We start from the raw sequence: 16,502 nt of genomic DNA on the forward strand, positions 1-16,502 counted from the left end.
CCCTCCTAATAGCGAGTCACTAACCCTATTTTGCAAGTCGCTATTTCATTAGCGACTCGCAAAATAGGGTTGGCACATTGTGCTACCGTATTTTGCGGTCGCAAAAGGGCAAAATGCCCCTCTGCGATGGCATAAAACGGTCGTACATATGGCCCAAAAACTTTATTTATTCGAATTTAGCTTAATGTACGGCAGTTAAATGTAATGCACTTAAAATGAACACTACTACAATGAGGATAGGAATAGAATTAAAGAATTAAAGAAGAGGTCGGATAAGGATATGATATGTTTTAGAAAAATAATTCAACATGCTTATAATAAATTATATTTAAGTACATAAACAAGAAGAAGAACATTGATCATCAGGAGATGAGAGTATTTGTTAGGGACAGCATTCATGTTAAGGTATGCATTCCTAGTTTTCAAAAATGTAATTAAATAATCTAATTTCAAGCAATTTAATTATTACAATTAAATATTAAACAATGAGTAGTGTCAGTGATAGGATTTCCAGTATAATTGCTGCTTAGGGTACCATATTTATATTTGAGTTAATTAAATTTTTAGAATTAACAATTTTACTTTAGTTAGAATTAGAATTGATGTGAGCATATGGGTTAGGGGAAGGAATCCTTAAATGTTTAATTTATATTAAGTTACTAAAAAGGTAATTACAGCTTTGAATTCGGAAGCAGAACAGTTAATAATTATTTTGATATTGTTCAAATACAATATATTTATTAAGCTTACAATTAGCAAACCATCTATGGTGAGTGATTATTATTTTTTACTTAAAGTGGAACAAAAGAAATTCAATTCATACTAAAAAGTGTTAGTATTAGGCATTAGTTATGAGAGAAAGATTATGATGCAGAGATAAAGCGAAAATGGTTACATTAATATTAAATATAGCTTAAAGAGTAAGTAGGAGTGAATGGTGCTCAATGAGGCGATAGAACGTGATCTTGTCTGATGTACTTTATCTAACATGGGCAACACGATGAAGATACATCTATCGATAAGGATATCGGACATTATTAAAGTTGACACATTATATGATTTTTACAAGATTTTGCAAATAAGGTCAGTTTTTTTTAAATCTATAATGTGGCAAAAATAAGGACATGCACTTGTTCTAATTTACCTTCAAAGATTTGCACATTTTGAGCGCTCCGGCCAGTGAGAAACAATCCCGAGCGGTGAACTCAAAGAGGTTCCATTCGAAGTTCATGCCACAGCCCCTGACTCCGTAGACCAGATGCAGCTCTTCGAGGAACGAGAGAGCGCTGGCGATAGTCCCAAAATCAAAGTGGTCGATGGAGGGCATGTCCATAGCAATGTCGCTCTCCGACTCAGACAGCTCCTCCTCAGCTTCCTTCTTGTGGTTCATCTTCACGGGTGGCAGCAGCTGCCGGATGTCCAGCTTCCGGACGTGGTCCTTGCAGAGCGGAATGGCCTCTAGAATAAGATCAAGATCCGTCACATCTGGGATAAAGTTCTCAATGAGGTTCTCCAGGTAGCGCTCGAAGAACATTCTCTTCCAGCTGCCCCCATACTGGGGGAGGTCGCAGATCTGCCACTGCTTCAAGCAGCATCTCTTCCAGTAGCCCTCATCACTCACGAGGTTGGCGGTCACTTTGAGGGGCACGGTGGTGGGCAATTTCTCAAGCACCTTCACTTTATGCTTAGGCAGGAGCTCATCCAGAATCGGTTTGTCTGAGGACAGAGAAGAGGAATTAAATCTGCAACTCATGTCAATATATAAGTAAGAAATATGGTATAAAAATGGGATCAAAGCTGCCCACCATGTGATAGTCGGGCAGGTTCCATCATACCAAACCAATCCATGCTGAGAAGAATAAACTCCTTTAGATAGACTCATTGTTATTAAAAAACATTCTGAATCTATGTTTCACTAAATCAGTGTTTATTTAACAGTTAAAGGTAAATGAAACAAAATGTAGACAATTTCCTTCAACAATGGCCCACCACTGGACAGCAACTGTGTTCATATCAAGCCTTGTGGCATCTCTTATTCCCAGAATGTCCATTTAATTAACATGGTTATTCAAGAAATCCTCTGAGCTACTAATCTTTCATAGTACCAAAATACTGAGGGTTTTTGTACACTTGAAATTAGGTATATCCCCAGGACTGAGGGATCTATCCGAAATTCTGTAAGATGCCAAACAGTTCTGTCTGGGTGCTTCCTTCACTTCTGTCTTCTAAGCAGAAGAACCATGTGGCATGCCTTCTATCCCTAATGTGTGAATGTTGAACAGTATGGAGTGCCGCACTCACACAAAGAGCTGGAGGAAGGGGAACACCACACACCTCTGTATCCCCGGCTCGGTTTCTGATGCAGACATTGCGTAGGGTACCCACACCATCTCTATGTACCTTTGTTTTTAGAACTAAGAAATACATAGCAGAGGTGAGTTTTTGAGCCACTGACTGTAAAGGTCCATCGACTGTAACTGAGAAGAAATTATATCACTGCATCGCGAGGACAGTGTTGGTCTAGGTAGGCTGATTTGCCCCAACAGCTATCCAATCACAATGCACTTTTTATTCCTATAGATTGGTGTCACACAGTACAGCTTGTGGTTCCTTTCTGTCCCCATAATGTTTTTTCCTTTCCTTCAGGTTCCTGAGTAACCTGCAGTCACACTACCCATGAGGAGCTACGTGTTTACACAAAAAAGAAAGACCATAACAGTTATAGAGCTTTCTGCTGAATCAGCACAACTCTGGTGAACACTTTATCACTGATCCCTCATTTCAGGAGGGGTCTTCTTCACGCTTCAGCTACGAGCAACTGCTGTTGGTAACTAACCAACGTCAGAGGTCATGAAGCTCTCCAACGTCATGAAGCTGCTCAACGTCAGTGGTCTATATCAGTGCGGCTCAGCACAGAAGATTTACTTTACTCATGCCAAGACGAGGAAGCATCCACCTTCAGAGGTCTATGTTACTGCGGCTCGGTGGAGGGGATTTACCTCAATCAGCCTCAAAGGACACAAAGCAGCGCATCTTCAGAGGTCCATAGTAGAAAGGCCCGGTAGATTCAATTGACTCTAATCAAGCCAACAGATCAGGAAGAGTCCCACCTTCAGAGACCTACATCAGTGTGCCCCAGTAGGGAGAAATGACTCTAGTTAGGCCACAGGTCAAGAAGCTCCCAGCCTCAGAGACCTACGTCAGTGTGGCTCAGTTTAGAGAATTGACTCTGTCTGATAGAGACTTCTAGCCACAGATTCCTTACCTTAGAACATTTACCAGGTGTCAGACTGGATCTGGAGAAACTTGAGCAGTATCCCTGCGTGCCAGTAGGTGGCATTGAATGGCTCTGAGTCAGCAACATCCACAACAGAAGTGACATGCACGGTGCCTATCTAGGAGCAATCCCAGCGGGCTGACTTCAGTTCTTTCCTTTCCCTGCCAATAGTGCAGATCCATAAGAGCTACTGCAGTCATTTTTTGACCACGTTTGACATTTTGAAGTCTTCTTTTGAGCATTTGGCTCCCATTGTTCCTAGAATGTTCCCTAAAAGACTGTGGGTTTTAACCATGCAGTGCCTACCAGACTAATGTCTGTGATGGATCCCCAACTGGTTTGCTTGTGGTGCTCAGAGCTGACCCATAACTCTAGGGCCTGTCCCGACTGTGGCACTATGAATACGAAAGCAATTTGGGAGCAGGAGAGGAAGCTCCTGGCGGTCGACATCGGCTGACTTTGCACCGCTCCAAATTCCGGGCACGTTGAAGGTTCTGGACCCACTCTCAAAGTAATTCTCATCAGTCATCCTTGCGATCGAAGTCGTCGTCAGGTAAGTCCCACAAAAACAAGAAGGCCAAGAAGTCAAAGTGTTTTTTTTAGTTCACCGCACAGTCCAAGTCAATAGAAGAAGCGCAGGAACAATGCCACAAGTCTAGGCCCCACTTCCGCACTCCACCCGCAGAGCCTGTCTGGGTCCGCTCCGCTCGACATCTCACTGAATTTTACTGGGTCAGAGAGACCATGGCCCAACTTAAAGAGTTTTATAAAGCTATGCACCTCATATTTGAGTGACTGGACCCATCTAGGTAATGGAGGTGCCCTGATGGTTCAACCTCATTCCTGGAATTTGGTGAGACTAACTCTGAGACTGCTGGGCCTGATGGCCTCTTGAATCCTGTTTGTGAAGTATGCTTGTTGCCATCTGTAGTGGGATCTGGAGTTCTACTAGCCACAACATATGGGGAATCTCTCAGACCTGGTTGAGTTCAGTTTTCAAGGAAGGCTGCAAAAGACCTGCAGTGGTGGCTAATGGACCGCGATTGGGTCAACAGAAGACCCCGCTCCCTTCTGCACCGATAGCTGACAGTGGTGACCAATGCACCGTTTATGGGCTGGGGTGCCAATCTGGGAGGGGTGGAAATCAGAGGTCTCTTGTCTCCAGCGGAGAGTTAGCAACTCAACAAGTTTTGGGAGCAGAGGACGATTCCCTTGGCATTGAAAGTCTCCTTCCCTCCATCAAAGGGAGGCTGCTCCAGGTGTTTACGGACAACACTACTGCCATGTGGTACTGAAAAAAGCAGAACAGAGTGGGGTTGTGGACCCTGTGCAGAAGGCTCTGCACCTCCGGATATGGTTGGAATGTCAGGACATTTTTCCGGCCGTGCAGCAACTGGCAGTATCTCTAAACACAAGGGCGGACAAACTCAGTCATTGATGCCTCATGGACCATGACAGGCATCTACACCCAGAGGTGGCTCAAGGTATCTTCCAGTACTGGAGAGGACCTTGGCCGGATCTGTTCGCCACTACCAATAATGCACAATGTCAGCACTTCTGCACTCAGGAGTTTCCAAAGGACGCTCGATCGGCGATGCATTCCAACTAGACTGGAATACAGGACACTCCTATAAACCTTTCCGCTGAAACCTTTTCTCCCCCGCGTTCTCAAGAAGATCCGGGCCAACCAGGCCCAAGTGATCCTGGAGGCTCCTGAGTGGGCGAGAAGAGTATAGTATCCAGACCTACTGAGCATGTGTATCTGTCCTCCGATCAGGTTGCACTTTCCGAAGGATCTCCTGTTGCAGCACCAGGGCAGGGGTCTGCACCAGAACCTGAGCACACTTTCATGCATGGAGATTGAGCGGTGGCAGTTGAGGGTCTTCAACCTTCCTCCTGAGGTCTGTGACATCATCTTGACATCCAGGTGTCCATCAATAAAAACTGTATATGCCTGCTGTTGGGACAAGTTTGTAGTATGGTGCGCCGAGAAACACAATAACACCCCTGTCCGAAGTGTTATTGTTTGTTTTGTTCTTAACCCAGCAAGGCCTTGCTCCGGACACAGTTAAGGGGTAACTTTCCGCCATCTTGTTTTTTTTTAGGTTGCCAGACCCCAAGAGGGCAGTCCCCTTCTATATAGACATAGACAGTACCAAGGAACATTGGGTGGATGACCAACTTTTTGTCACGTTCACTGGATCGAAAAAGGGAAAAGCAGTGAGAAAACCATCTCCAAAAGGACTGTACTCTGTATTAAGCTCTCCTACGCACTGGCGAGGAAGTAATCTTTAAAGGGCTTGTGGGCTCACTCCACCCCAAATAAGGCAGAGTGTATTGCGTTAGCTCACCGAGTTCCTATCCAGGATATCGGTCAGGCTGCTACAAGGGCATCTTTGCACACATTTATGAAACACTATTGTCTCGACAATCAGGTCCATTGTGATGTTTCATTTTGCTTGTTCAGTCCTCCAAGACTTTTTGGTCTGAGCCAGTTCGCAGACCCACCTTAGTGTGCTAGTGCTTCAGTATTTATTTTAAGGTATGAAATCTGGAGCTAGAGGAGCAAGTTTCTTACAAACGGCTTATCTGGTAGAGACTCTGTCTAGCCACAGATTATTTACCACCCTCCCATCCATCTAAAAACATCCCTGTAGGCCCTTAGACTTTGCATACTGGACATTGACCTTCTGCTATGGCACTGTGCTTCTGGTATGGAAACAATCATGAACTGAAGTCATTGAACTGGGTCGGTGCCTATATAGGAACAATGCATGTCACTTTCAGTGCAGAGGATCCGTTTGATGTTGACGTGGAGTCGTTTGATGCCAATTACCGGCATGTAGGGGTACTGATCAAGATTTTACTAATCCAGTTGACACCTGGGGAGTATTCTAAGGTAAGGAATCTGCAGCTGGACAGAGCCCATACCAGATACAGCATTACTTGTTCAATTATGCCAAGAGCCAGGAAGGCTCCACCTTCAGAGGTCTGTCACTGAAGCTTGGTTGAGAGAATTGATTATAATCATCCCAGAATTCAGGAACTGCCCACTTATAGAGATCTACAACAGTGCGACTGTGAAGAGAATTAACTCTAATCAAGCCAAGAGACGAAGTTGAGTCCACTTTCAGGAGTCTATGTTACTGCTGCTTGGAAGACAGAATTAACTCAGCCTCTGTGTAGAGTCAGATTAGAATTTCCTCCTACTTCAAGACACTGGTGACATCACCACTGTTTTTAACTACCAGGGGCATTGTCCCTCCCTCCGACACTGATAATGCTTTCTCTCCCCAAACCACTCTTTATGAACACATGCTCTCCTGTCAGAGACTGCTGTCAAGTGCCAACAAGGAGAGGAAATAAGAGTGTCAGGGGAGAAAATGGAAAAAGTGTCAGAGTGGAGAAGTGTTAGCTTTAGTGCATTATCCTGTTACCCACTGTCCCTGTAAGAAGAAAAAAACATATTTTCGTAACATATATGAGTGGAAGCCCAGGTTCTCCAACTTTTTCTGTAATGAGAGCTACTTCTGATCAGTGAAAATCGTTGTGAGCTACTGAAGGCCAAGCCACGCAGGCAAGGTTTCCAGATACACCCTCGCCCAGATTCATTGACTTTAAACCTAATGTCCATGGAGCCCAATACTATGTTTGAACAAAGTACTGTGCCTAGGGGTACTATGATAGGCTGCCATGTGCATAAGTGAGAGCTTGGTCTATGGGGATGTACGAACATGTGTGTGAATGAATGGGATATATGTGTATTGCTGACTGTGTTGTATGTACTTGTAGCACAGGACATACCTTGCACCTTATGTGGCACTGTTACATATATAACACAAACATACAACCATTTTTATTCAAATGGCAAAATATTTGAGTGCAGAAGAATGTTCTGCAAAAATGTTCCTTTTAAGGAACATTTTTCGGCACTTGATGGAATATTTTTCTGCACTTTAAATTTCTTCTATATAAAAAAAATGGCTGTATTTTTCAGTTATAAATATGGCAGCTTGTCTACCAGCCACGGGGAGCAAGATGCCTGCCGTGTATAAATGCAAAACTTTGAAATGGGAAAAAATTCTCCCATATCAACGTTTTTTTACAAACAGCAGGGATATTACCCTCAGTGGCCTGTATATATGGTGCCATATTTTTAATGGAAAATACAATGATTTCTTTAAATGTGAGGAATTTAAAGTAAGGAAACCTGCTTCATTAAATATTAAGACGTAATTGGCTTAATTTAAAGTAGAGAAAAACATTAAGATCATGTTTCATAAAAACCTTTTTTCATCACTTTAAATTATTCCCATTTAAAAGAAAATTACAAATTTTCATATATATATATATATATATGGCATGGCGTTTACTAGCCACTAGCAGCTAGATTCCTGCTGTTTTTAAATGTTACCCTTTGAAAAGAGAGAACATTAAAATGAAGAGCTGAATTAATCAATGTTAACTCATCATTTTAATTGTATCTCATTGAAAAGCATTCAGAAATATCATTTTGCTCCCAGGCTCTAATATTGAGTTGTGAAATACTTTTGTTTAAGAGCAAATACTTCAGTGCTTCAGTTCTGAACCTCTGTGACCCACGTGGGTCATAAATCTGAGTACAGCAGTAGACTGATAATAATGTAAAATAAGCATAGCCTTTCCTAAACTTTAAAAGGAAAACACAGCACGTATTAATTGCATTTCATAGTTAAAAATGAACTCAAGGCTGGGAGCTACTCTGGAGGTTTCTGCGAGCTACTGGTTAGCTCGCGATAGACTGGTTGGAGACACCTGGTGTAGACACAATGAATAAAGTATTCTTACTCTCAAAGTTATTGACAATGTGCCGAAGGCACAGCTCGGTCAGCAGCGGTACGATAGCCAGCGACCACTCCGGATCCTCTGCAATGATGCGACGCATGCGGCGGGGGTCCGCAGCTGGGTTCATGGAATACGACTCTACTGGGGGAGCGATGCTTGCTGTGGGGGACATGATGGGCTCCGGCATGTTTGCAGCCTGCACCGATCCAAAGCCGCGCTGATCAGGGAGTAAAGACCTTCAAGGGATTCCGTCCTAGGGCAAGAAATTGAAAAAGTGAAGGATTTCAGAAGTACTATCAATCCATACTCCTAAAAGCAAACATCAGGAAATCCAATATGTTCCACAATGGAGGAAGAAACATTCTGTGCTGGCAGTGAAACTGTTGTACCCATTTTCAACGTTTTCTGATTTTCCAAGCTTCAATGTTGAAAAGTAGCACTCAATCCTCATTTCTGTAATGCAATTATTTTGTGCAATACTTTTAATATCGGTGAAGGCAATGTTAATGTACGCCATGATATATGCATGTATAGCAATGTAAATGCCGGTAAAAAGGATGTCGATGTACGCTATGGCAAAATGTACGCATAATAATAAGAATGTCTGTAAATATGATATCAATGACCGCCATGTTACATGTACACGTAATAACAAACTCGTATCATTGCAGTCGAATTCACCCGAGATGACCTCCTCATCAACCCCGAGACGAGGGAAACATAAATATCAGAAATTACATGTGTTTTTTTAATGCACTGTTCAGGTGGTAGCTGCCATTTTGGAATTGTAAATAAAAGAAATTGGCACAATATATCCGTTCATACGTCATCACCCTGTGCTGCCATAGCATCCTTGATGATTGCACGTCATCACACTCTTTTTGCACTATTATTATTATTTATTTATTTTTGCTGCTGCTCTACAGTATTGGCAAAGCCAATACGTTGAAAAGGCTTCGCCAAGCTAGTATCCTTCTGAGTTTAATACACGGAGTATCATTATATTGGATAACAGTAGTCGTACATACAGAATCTACAATCGGCAAACAATGGTATCTTTAAACACTATGTAGAAATCAATACATCTTTAAGCTCAATAGAATTCAAGGATGTAACGCTCATTTTGTATTGGGTGGGAGGGAGCGTCTAACTGTGTGTAAGAGTCTAAGAGCTTAGTTGTAAGAACAGTTGAAATCTATGCTGTCAGTGTGGGGCTCTCGGTTTCAAAATGACTGTGGGACAAGCTGTTGCCAACGTGTGGTGTGTGTGTTTGTGTGTCTGTGTACGCACGCGTGTGTGTGTGTTGTCTGCTGCTCTTTTTTGGGGCCTACCCATCATAAGTTACCGGTAGTGTGCAGCTAAGGCGCCGAGAGATCCGTTTGGGGATGATTCGTTGCACTATACAAGTTCTAATAATATAAATAATAATGACCTGCGTGACCGCGCACTAGCGAGCCGCAGTCCAGGCCAGGGACTCGCATAGGACAGCATTCTTTAGTGGCAGCTGCAGCACAAGGAAGCACACTCTGAGTCCGGCAGCTGAGGTCCATCTGGTCAGCTGAATCTGTTCTGGACTCCCGCATGCCGCCTGATTACTCAAAGGAGGATGCAGGAACAAACTGGTGCAGCAAACACTAGCGGTGCGAGCAGCTCTGAGCACCTGCCGAAACTTTAAGAAAGCATATCTGCTGCCTGCTCTCAACGCGGGCCCGCCTCTGTCTGTTTCGGAGCATGCCATTGGGCAGAAATCATTCATTGCAGCCGACCCTACCTGACACATGGTTTACTAAATCTCATGCCTGCAGCGGTGAGGGCGAATGGTGCTAAGAAGGCCTGTTGCCGAGCCAGCCCCCTGGCTGCAACCAGCGCGGACCACGTTTTGCTCATTGCTAATTATAGCAGCGCTCCTAGCTTGACAGCTGAGGAGGGGCTATGATATGTGACTTTGCAATTCATTGCGGAGATGCGGACCACCACACTGAAATGCATTAGTCTAAAGCCTGATGCGTGGTACTTGGCAGGGCTGAGAGCCACCTGTGTCCCCTTTAATAGATGGTTGTATTTAGGTTCCTAAATAGGCCCGGGTCTACATGCTTTACAAAAAAGTTTAATGGTTTTATTGTACCCCAAGATCTGTATAAAATACCGGCAAAAACTTATGTACATTGAGACTGTCTTCAGACATGACTCTTTTGATGTTCTCCTGGCTGCTGCATTTAATTAAACCAACTTGTTCCTGTTTTGCCAAAAGCCTTTTGTTTTTTCCATTTTTTCAAGGTACATTCATATCCGAGCAACATTTTGGCAAGCCAGCAATGAGAGATTGGTTTAAAGAGTCCGACTGCTGCCAAAGGATAAGGACCCCTGCCCAATCTGATTCACATCTATGCAACAAGACCGGTGAGCAGACGCCATCAGTGTTCAAAAGTTCTGCTGAATCCGCGGGGCATAGGTCCATCCGGAGGCCGCTGTCACAGGGTAAGAGACTACATATGATCCTTAGTCCCAGCATGTGGTGAGTGGTAAACTAGGAAAAGGGTTTAAATCACTTTTTTCCTAGTCAGCATGCTAGTGAAGGTAGTTTGTAGTTTAGTTCGCTTGGACACCTGAGCGTTACACAGATGGCACGCCCTGAGTGTGATATAGGGTCACTTATTTATTCTCGCTTGGGCTGCTGAGTGTTACACAGATGGTCTTATTTATTTCGCTTGGACCGTTGAGCATTACGCAGATGGTACACATAGGCCCTAGGTGTGATATAGGGTGTATTACAGAAGTTAGGAACATTTGCCCCTTGCTGAATAAGGTGTAGCTTGTGTTTGGCCAGGGAAGGCCGATAATTGTCAGGTTGTTCCTCTTTCTATGCACAGATCGTTGCTATTTTTGTCCCGGAGCGGATACTGATGGACTATCAAGCTCACTGACAGTGTACCACACAGAGTATCCCCTCGCCTTGGCCACTAGGTGCTAGGAGAGGGCTAAGATTTTTGACAAAATAATAATTCTTTGTGTCAGTTTATTGTCTTCTAGTTTCTTTAAGGTTTTTCCATTCATGCATTGTTGATGTGGTGATGCTATTAGATTTTGCAATTGTAAATTATGCTTAAATGTTATGTCCTGTTGGTAAGTTTATGCGTTTATGAAATAATAATAATTCTTTCCCACAAATCAGAATTCCATATTTTGCTGCTAAAAATCCACTTGTGCTGTTCTGAACTAACCATTGCGCCTTCTTAGAGGTTGTTAATATCTAATTGCATTTGTCCTTGTCAATTGTTAAGTATTTTTGTGATGCTTCCTTTTTCTTAAATACAGCTCATAACCAGCAGATTGTTGCCGGTACAACCCAGTGTACACAGATTCTCCACAATCAGAGTAGCATTTGTAATGATTTAAAACTCGAGAAAGTCAAACGCTCATAAACTCCGTAACAAGTCTCCTAAATCCATCAGGGAGACACCACTAGATACATGGAAGCGAAGTTCCTTACGTAGGCTCGGAAGCAGTGAGTGGCATGCCCATACCAAGGCATATGCATTTCCATGGCCTGAGGGGGGGCATTCAATACTAACATACAAGAACACACATACATACTAGATATGCAGGTCAAAAGAGGGCTACACAAGAGGACCTACTAGGACCATGGGCCATCTTTGAGGTGGCCCCGTCCTGCAAGGCCATCCACGAGTCTGCAAGCGAGGCATCCGCACCCACCGCCGCACCATACACCGGCAGGGAAGGGCTCTCTCTGATGTCTGCCATCCCAGCTGCCCCTGCGCTAGGTTACACCCATCCCCTGGTCAGAGGGGCCAGTGGGCCTACACCGGGCGGCGAGCCACCAGACCTAGGGTAGGGAGACCTCCAGACCAACCAACTCAGCTGAAGCCAGTCCCCTCCCAGTCAGAGGGAGGTTCATAGCAGTTCTGGAGAAGGATACCACCCAGAGGAGGGGAATATAGGGGTACCAGAACTCCAAGGTCTGACGCTGAAGGGGGAGCCATAGCATATGTTCTCCCAGGGTATGCTCAGGCTGCGGGGGAAGCATCAGGGAGTGAGCTTGAGGTGAAGAACAGCAGGCAGCACTGAGTGCAGAATGCAGCCCAGGTGGGAGTTAGAGGAGAGGCGCAAGTTGAGAATAGAGAGAGTAAGAGCTCTTGCAAGGGAAGGTCAATGGGAAGGGAGAACAACGCAACCTCCTCCGAAGGAAGCCAGCACTAGGTCCCGGGCTCCACTGGAGGATGAGCCAGGGGAAGACTTAGAAGAGAGTCCCGAACAGAAATCCACACTCCACCTAGTCTTTGGCAAAGGAGAGGATCCAATCAAGAAAAAACAAATTAGGATAGCCGAACTGAAACACAATTAAAACATGGTTGAACAGACAAACTAACACCTAGATAGAGTCCACAAGCCAAAAGGGTGCCGCATATTGTTCTAGTAGCAAATGCATTTGCCCGAGGCGCAGCAGTGCCCGATTCCTGGAAGGGGGAGGAGATTATCCCTGTTTTTTTTAAACAAATTTTATTAGGTTATTTTGCATTATGAGGGGCACAAGCTCTACAATGACCTCTCTCTCTCTCTCTCTCTCTATATATATATATATATGTATATATATATATATATATATATATATATATATATATATATATATATATATATATATATATATATATATATATATATATATATATACAAGGATAATAGTTGCATCAGTAACCATTTACATGCTAATTAACAGAGCCTGCCGAACTTCCAGGCATAAGAACAATACAAACATCTTGCAGACAGTTTTCGATCTCCATGGTAAAGCACATGATACACCGGATGGAAAGTAGACACTATATCGGAGCAGCAACATTACATAATGATATAACACAGAGTGATGCACATCGGGGATCAGAGGGTGCCACTCATGGATCAATCTCGGGCAGGGGGGGCAAATCAATTCCCCGGTACGTCGCCCACCGTGTCCAAATCTTACGATGCTTCATGGGGCAGCCCTGGGCCTCAAAGACAACAATCTCGGCCCCCATAAAGTTATCTAACTCATTCTTCCATTTGCCTATGGTCGAGGGAGATGTCGCTTTCCACCTTTGTGCGATATCCCTTTTTGCGATAGTAAGGGCCAGGAATAGCAGGTGCTGTTTATATTGGTTTCCCCCAATATCGTCAGTGGAATGCAGTAGGAAGAGCTGTGGGTCAAGTGGGAGTACCCATCCCAGCACTTCATTAAGACATGACCGAACCCTGTTTCAAAAGGGCTGCAGAGATTTGCAGCTACAAACTGTATGCAGGAACGACCACTCCTCCCTGCCGTATCTCAAACATGTAGGGGACTGGATGACGCCCATTCGCCATAGCCGCACCCTAGTGTAATATAGTCTATGCAAATATTTGAACTGGATAAGCCGGTAGCGTGCGAAGACTGCCACACCACTCGGGCTGGCGATCGCTCTGGCCCAGTCATCATTGGTTAATTCTGGAATGTCTTGTCGAGGGTGGTGGTAGTGTGCGTCGTCAGTGTTTGATTTATCTGTCTGATCTTGTGTAAACTAAGGTCACCCATCAGCAAGCGGCCCTCCAGGGGCTGGACCTCGGGGAGGATCTCTAAGTTGCGGATCTGAGGTGTGAGTGTGTGATGGAGCTGTAAGAATTTGTAGAATTGCTACTTATGAAGGTCAAAATCAGTCTGTAGTTGTTGGAATGATTTTAATGTGGTGCCCCGTACTACGTTCCTGAGGGTCAAAATCCCCACCAGGTCCCATCCCCGGAACCCTTCCAATGTGGTCGCTGATTGGAGGTGTGTACCCTGCCAGAGGGGGTTCTGCTGAGTGAGTTTCCCCTGCCACCCCATTTGTCTGGCCTTGGCCCTCCACAGGTGTATTACCACTCTGCCTAACGGCGGTAAATGCTCTAGACGTGTGGAGCTATACAATAAATGAAGAAGAGGGACTTGCTCCGTTGTGGCGTGCTCTATGGTGTATGCCGGATCTGTGGGGGAGATATACCACCATTCGTTTATGACAAGGATGTGAGACGCAACATAATAGGAGTAAGTATCAGCCGCCGCAATCCCCATACAGTATGTGGATAGCACACGTGTGGAGTGCCATACGAACCGCTCCGCCGCCCCAAGGGAATTTGTTCTGTATGGCATTCACTTGCGCATACCATGCGGAGGAGGATACGGAAAATGTTGGAGTCGTATAGGATTTGAGGTAAATAGACCATCTTGAAGATGGCCGAACGCCCTTAAAGGGAGAGAGGAAGAGAGGACCATATTGCTATTTCAATCTTAAGGCCAGTTAACAATTGTTGGACCTGGGCCTCTTGGCAGGGTCATCCCTAAACTTTTTGCCTTCCTCCAATACTCTCTCTGACCTGTTTTTGTTGGTTTAATGACTCTGGGCACTTTGCCACTGCTGACCAGTGCCAAAGTGCATATGCTCTCCCTGTGAAAAGTGTACATATGATTGATGTCCATGATTGGTTCATTGGATTTACTGTTAGTCCCTAGTAAAGTGCACCAGGAGTGCCAGGGCTTGTGAATGCCAACACTGCTAGTGGGCCTGCAGCGCTGGTTGCGCCACCCACAGAAGCAGCCTTAAAATGTGTCTAGGGTCTGCCATTGCAGAACCTGCGTGCAGTCTGGTACTGTCACCCTGGCTGGGCAAGTGCACACACTTGCCAGCCCCTGAACCTTCCCTTAACTTCATATTAGCCACCCCTATAGTAGGCCTGAGGGCAGGGTGCATTGTAGTGTAAGGTAGAACATGCCCTGATGTGTGTGGCATGTTCTAATAGTGAATTACTGCCAAATTCGTTTTTCACTATTGTAAGGCTACCTGTTCCCTTCTAGGCCAGATGGGCTGCTGGAATTATTACACTCTATAATCCCAGCAGGCTCAGGGAACATGGTAGAAATTCGTGTTTAGTATGCCTGAACTCAGAATAATAAAATAACTGTTGGACTTTGGCCCTTAGGGCAGGTTCACCCCTAGACTTTTTGCTTGAAATGGTGACCTGGAGATGGTGATTTTGGGATTCTGCGCACTTTCACTGTGTCCCAGGGGAAAGTGCGTGCGCACTCTGAGTGCATGTGCTGAGCTAGGCCTGCCCGCCCATAGGAATGCATGGGGAATGTATGTGTCCCTGGTAGTTCCTGATGCGTGGGGTGTACAGGCTTGAGTCTGGTATGTGTGAACTCGTGAGAGTGAATGCTGCGCAACGGTATGTGCGGCTTGTATGTGTCTAGTAGCGAAGCGCCATTTCTAGACATGGCTGTACGTGTGCTGTGAGGGTGCTGGCGTGTGATTGGCTGGAGCTGGCTGGCATGCCAGGCTCCAGGAAGTCTGGATGGGTCTGCCCGGTGGTGAGTGGGAGATTAGCATGAGTGATGTGTGGGAGGAGTGTACCTGTGTCCTGGATGGGCTGGGTTTTCCCCACACAATGCTGGCTCCGCCCCCCTGTGGTGTGTCTAATGACCCAAGCCCTGCCAGTGAATAGAGAGGGTGGTTGAGGTAAACAGAGTACTCAAGAACCAGCTGCGACTGGTTCCGCCCCCACTCTGCACCCTCAAACAAAGGAATGCACTGTATAAAAATGGGGCTGTGTCCCCACTGAAGTTGTTCTCTTCCAGGATCCTGAGGGGGCTGTTGCTGCTGCTGGGCCAGAGGACCGCCACTTGGGCTGTCTCCCTGCCTGGAGACCCAGTGTGCTGGCTCTGGGCCCAGCCTTGCCCCCCCTGCCTGCCCAAGGACTTGTTTGCTGGGGCTCTGTCCTTGCCCCTGGGAGCGCTTTATCCTGTTTGTAGCGCTAGGAGCGCGCTTTATGCCCTCTAGCGCTTGGAAGCGCTTCGTTTTTGATTATAGCGCTTGGAGCGCTGTGATTGTCTGTCTAGCGCTTGAGAGCGCTGAATTCGTCCTAGCGCTGCAGTTTGTGCTCACAAAGCGCTTGGGAGCGCTTTTGTCAGGCAGGTGCCCACCCTGCATTTTGCTGCTCTAGCGGCTGCCCACGCCGCATATTTGCGTGATTTATTTATCATCGGGAGCTCACCCCGTGTTTAAATCACCGCCGCAGCCCAGGAACCCTGCCAGGCCGCCGCGCTGCCGACGGCGACCCGGAAGTCCCGCCTCCATTTTACCAGCGCCGCGCTGCTATTGGTGCAGCGCGACCCGGAAGTCAGGCAAGCCTTGGTGGGACGGCAGGAAGCAGACGGGAGCCCACCCCGCGCTCCTGCACCGGAGAGGAGAAGACCGGCCGACTCCTTCCCCCGCTTCCCCCGGTCTGGGGAAGCCAAGCTCCGACCGAGGGAGAGCCCCAGAGTGCCGCCAGGAGGCAGTAGGAGGAGCCCGCAGCAAAGAGGACGTCCCGGCTGCCTCACAGAGCCCCTGCAGCACGAGGA

At 45.8% G+C, this 16,502-nt stretch overlaps 1 protein-coding gene across 1 annotated transcript in view; it reads right to left on the reverse strand.

Annotated features, from left to right (window-relative positions):
- DRC5 (dynein regulatory complex subunit 5) overlaps positions 1-16,502 on the reverse strand; it is a 114,633-nt gene that overhangs the window by 31,711 nt on the left and 66,420 nt on the right. Inside the window, exons 2-3 of the mRNA XM_078646692.1 lie at positions 8,105-8,354; positions 1,145-1,716 (exon numbers count right to left, since the gene is read on the reverse strand). Coding sequence (XP_078502818.1) covers positions 1,145-1,716; positions 8,105-8,288 — 756 coding nt within the window. The 5' untranslated portion in view covers positions 8,289-8,354. The remainder of the gene's footprint in view (positions 1-1,144; positions 1,717-8,104; positions 8,355-16,502) is intronic.

The sequence above is a fragment of the Lissotriton helveticus genome, chromosome 6 (genome assembly GCF_964261635.1).
Source record: "Lissotriton helveticus chromosome 6, aLisHel1.1, whole genome shotgun sequence".
NCBI lineage: Eukaryota > Metazoa > Chordata > Amphibia > Caudata > Salamandridae > Lissotriton > Lissotriton helveticus.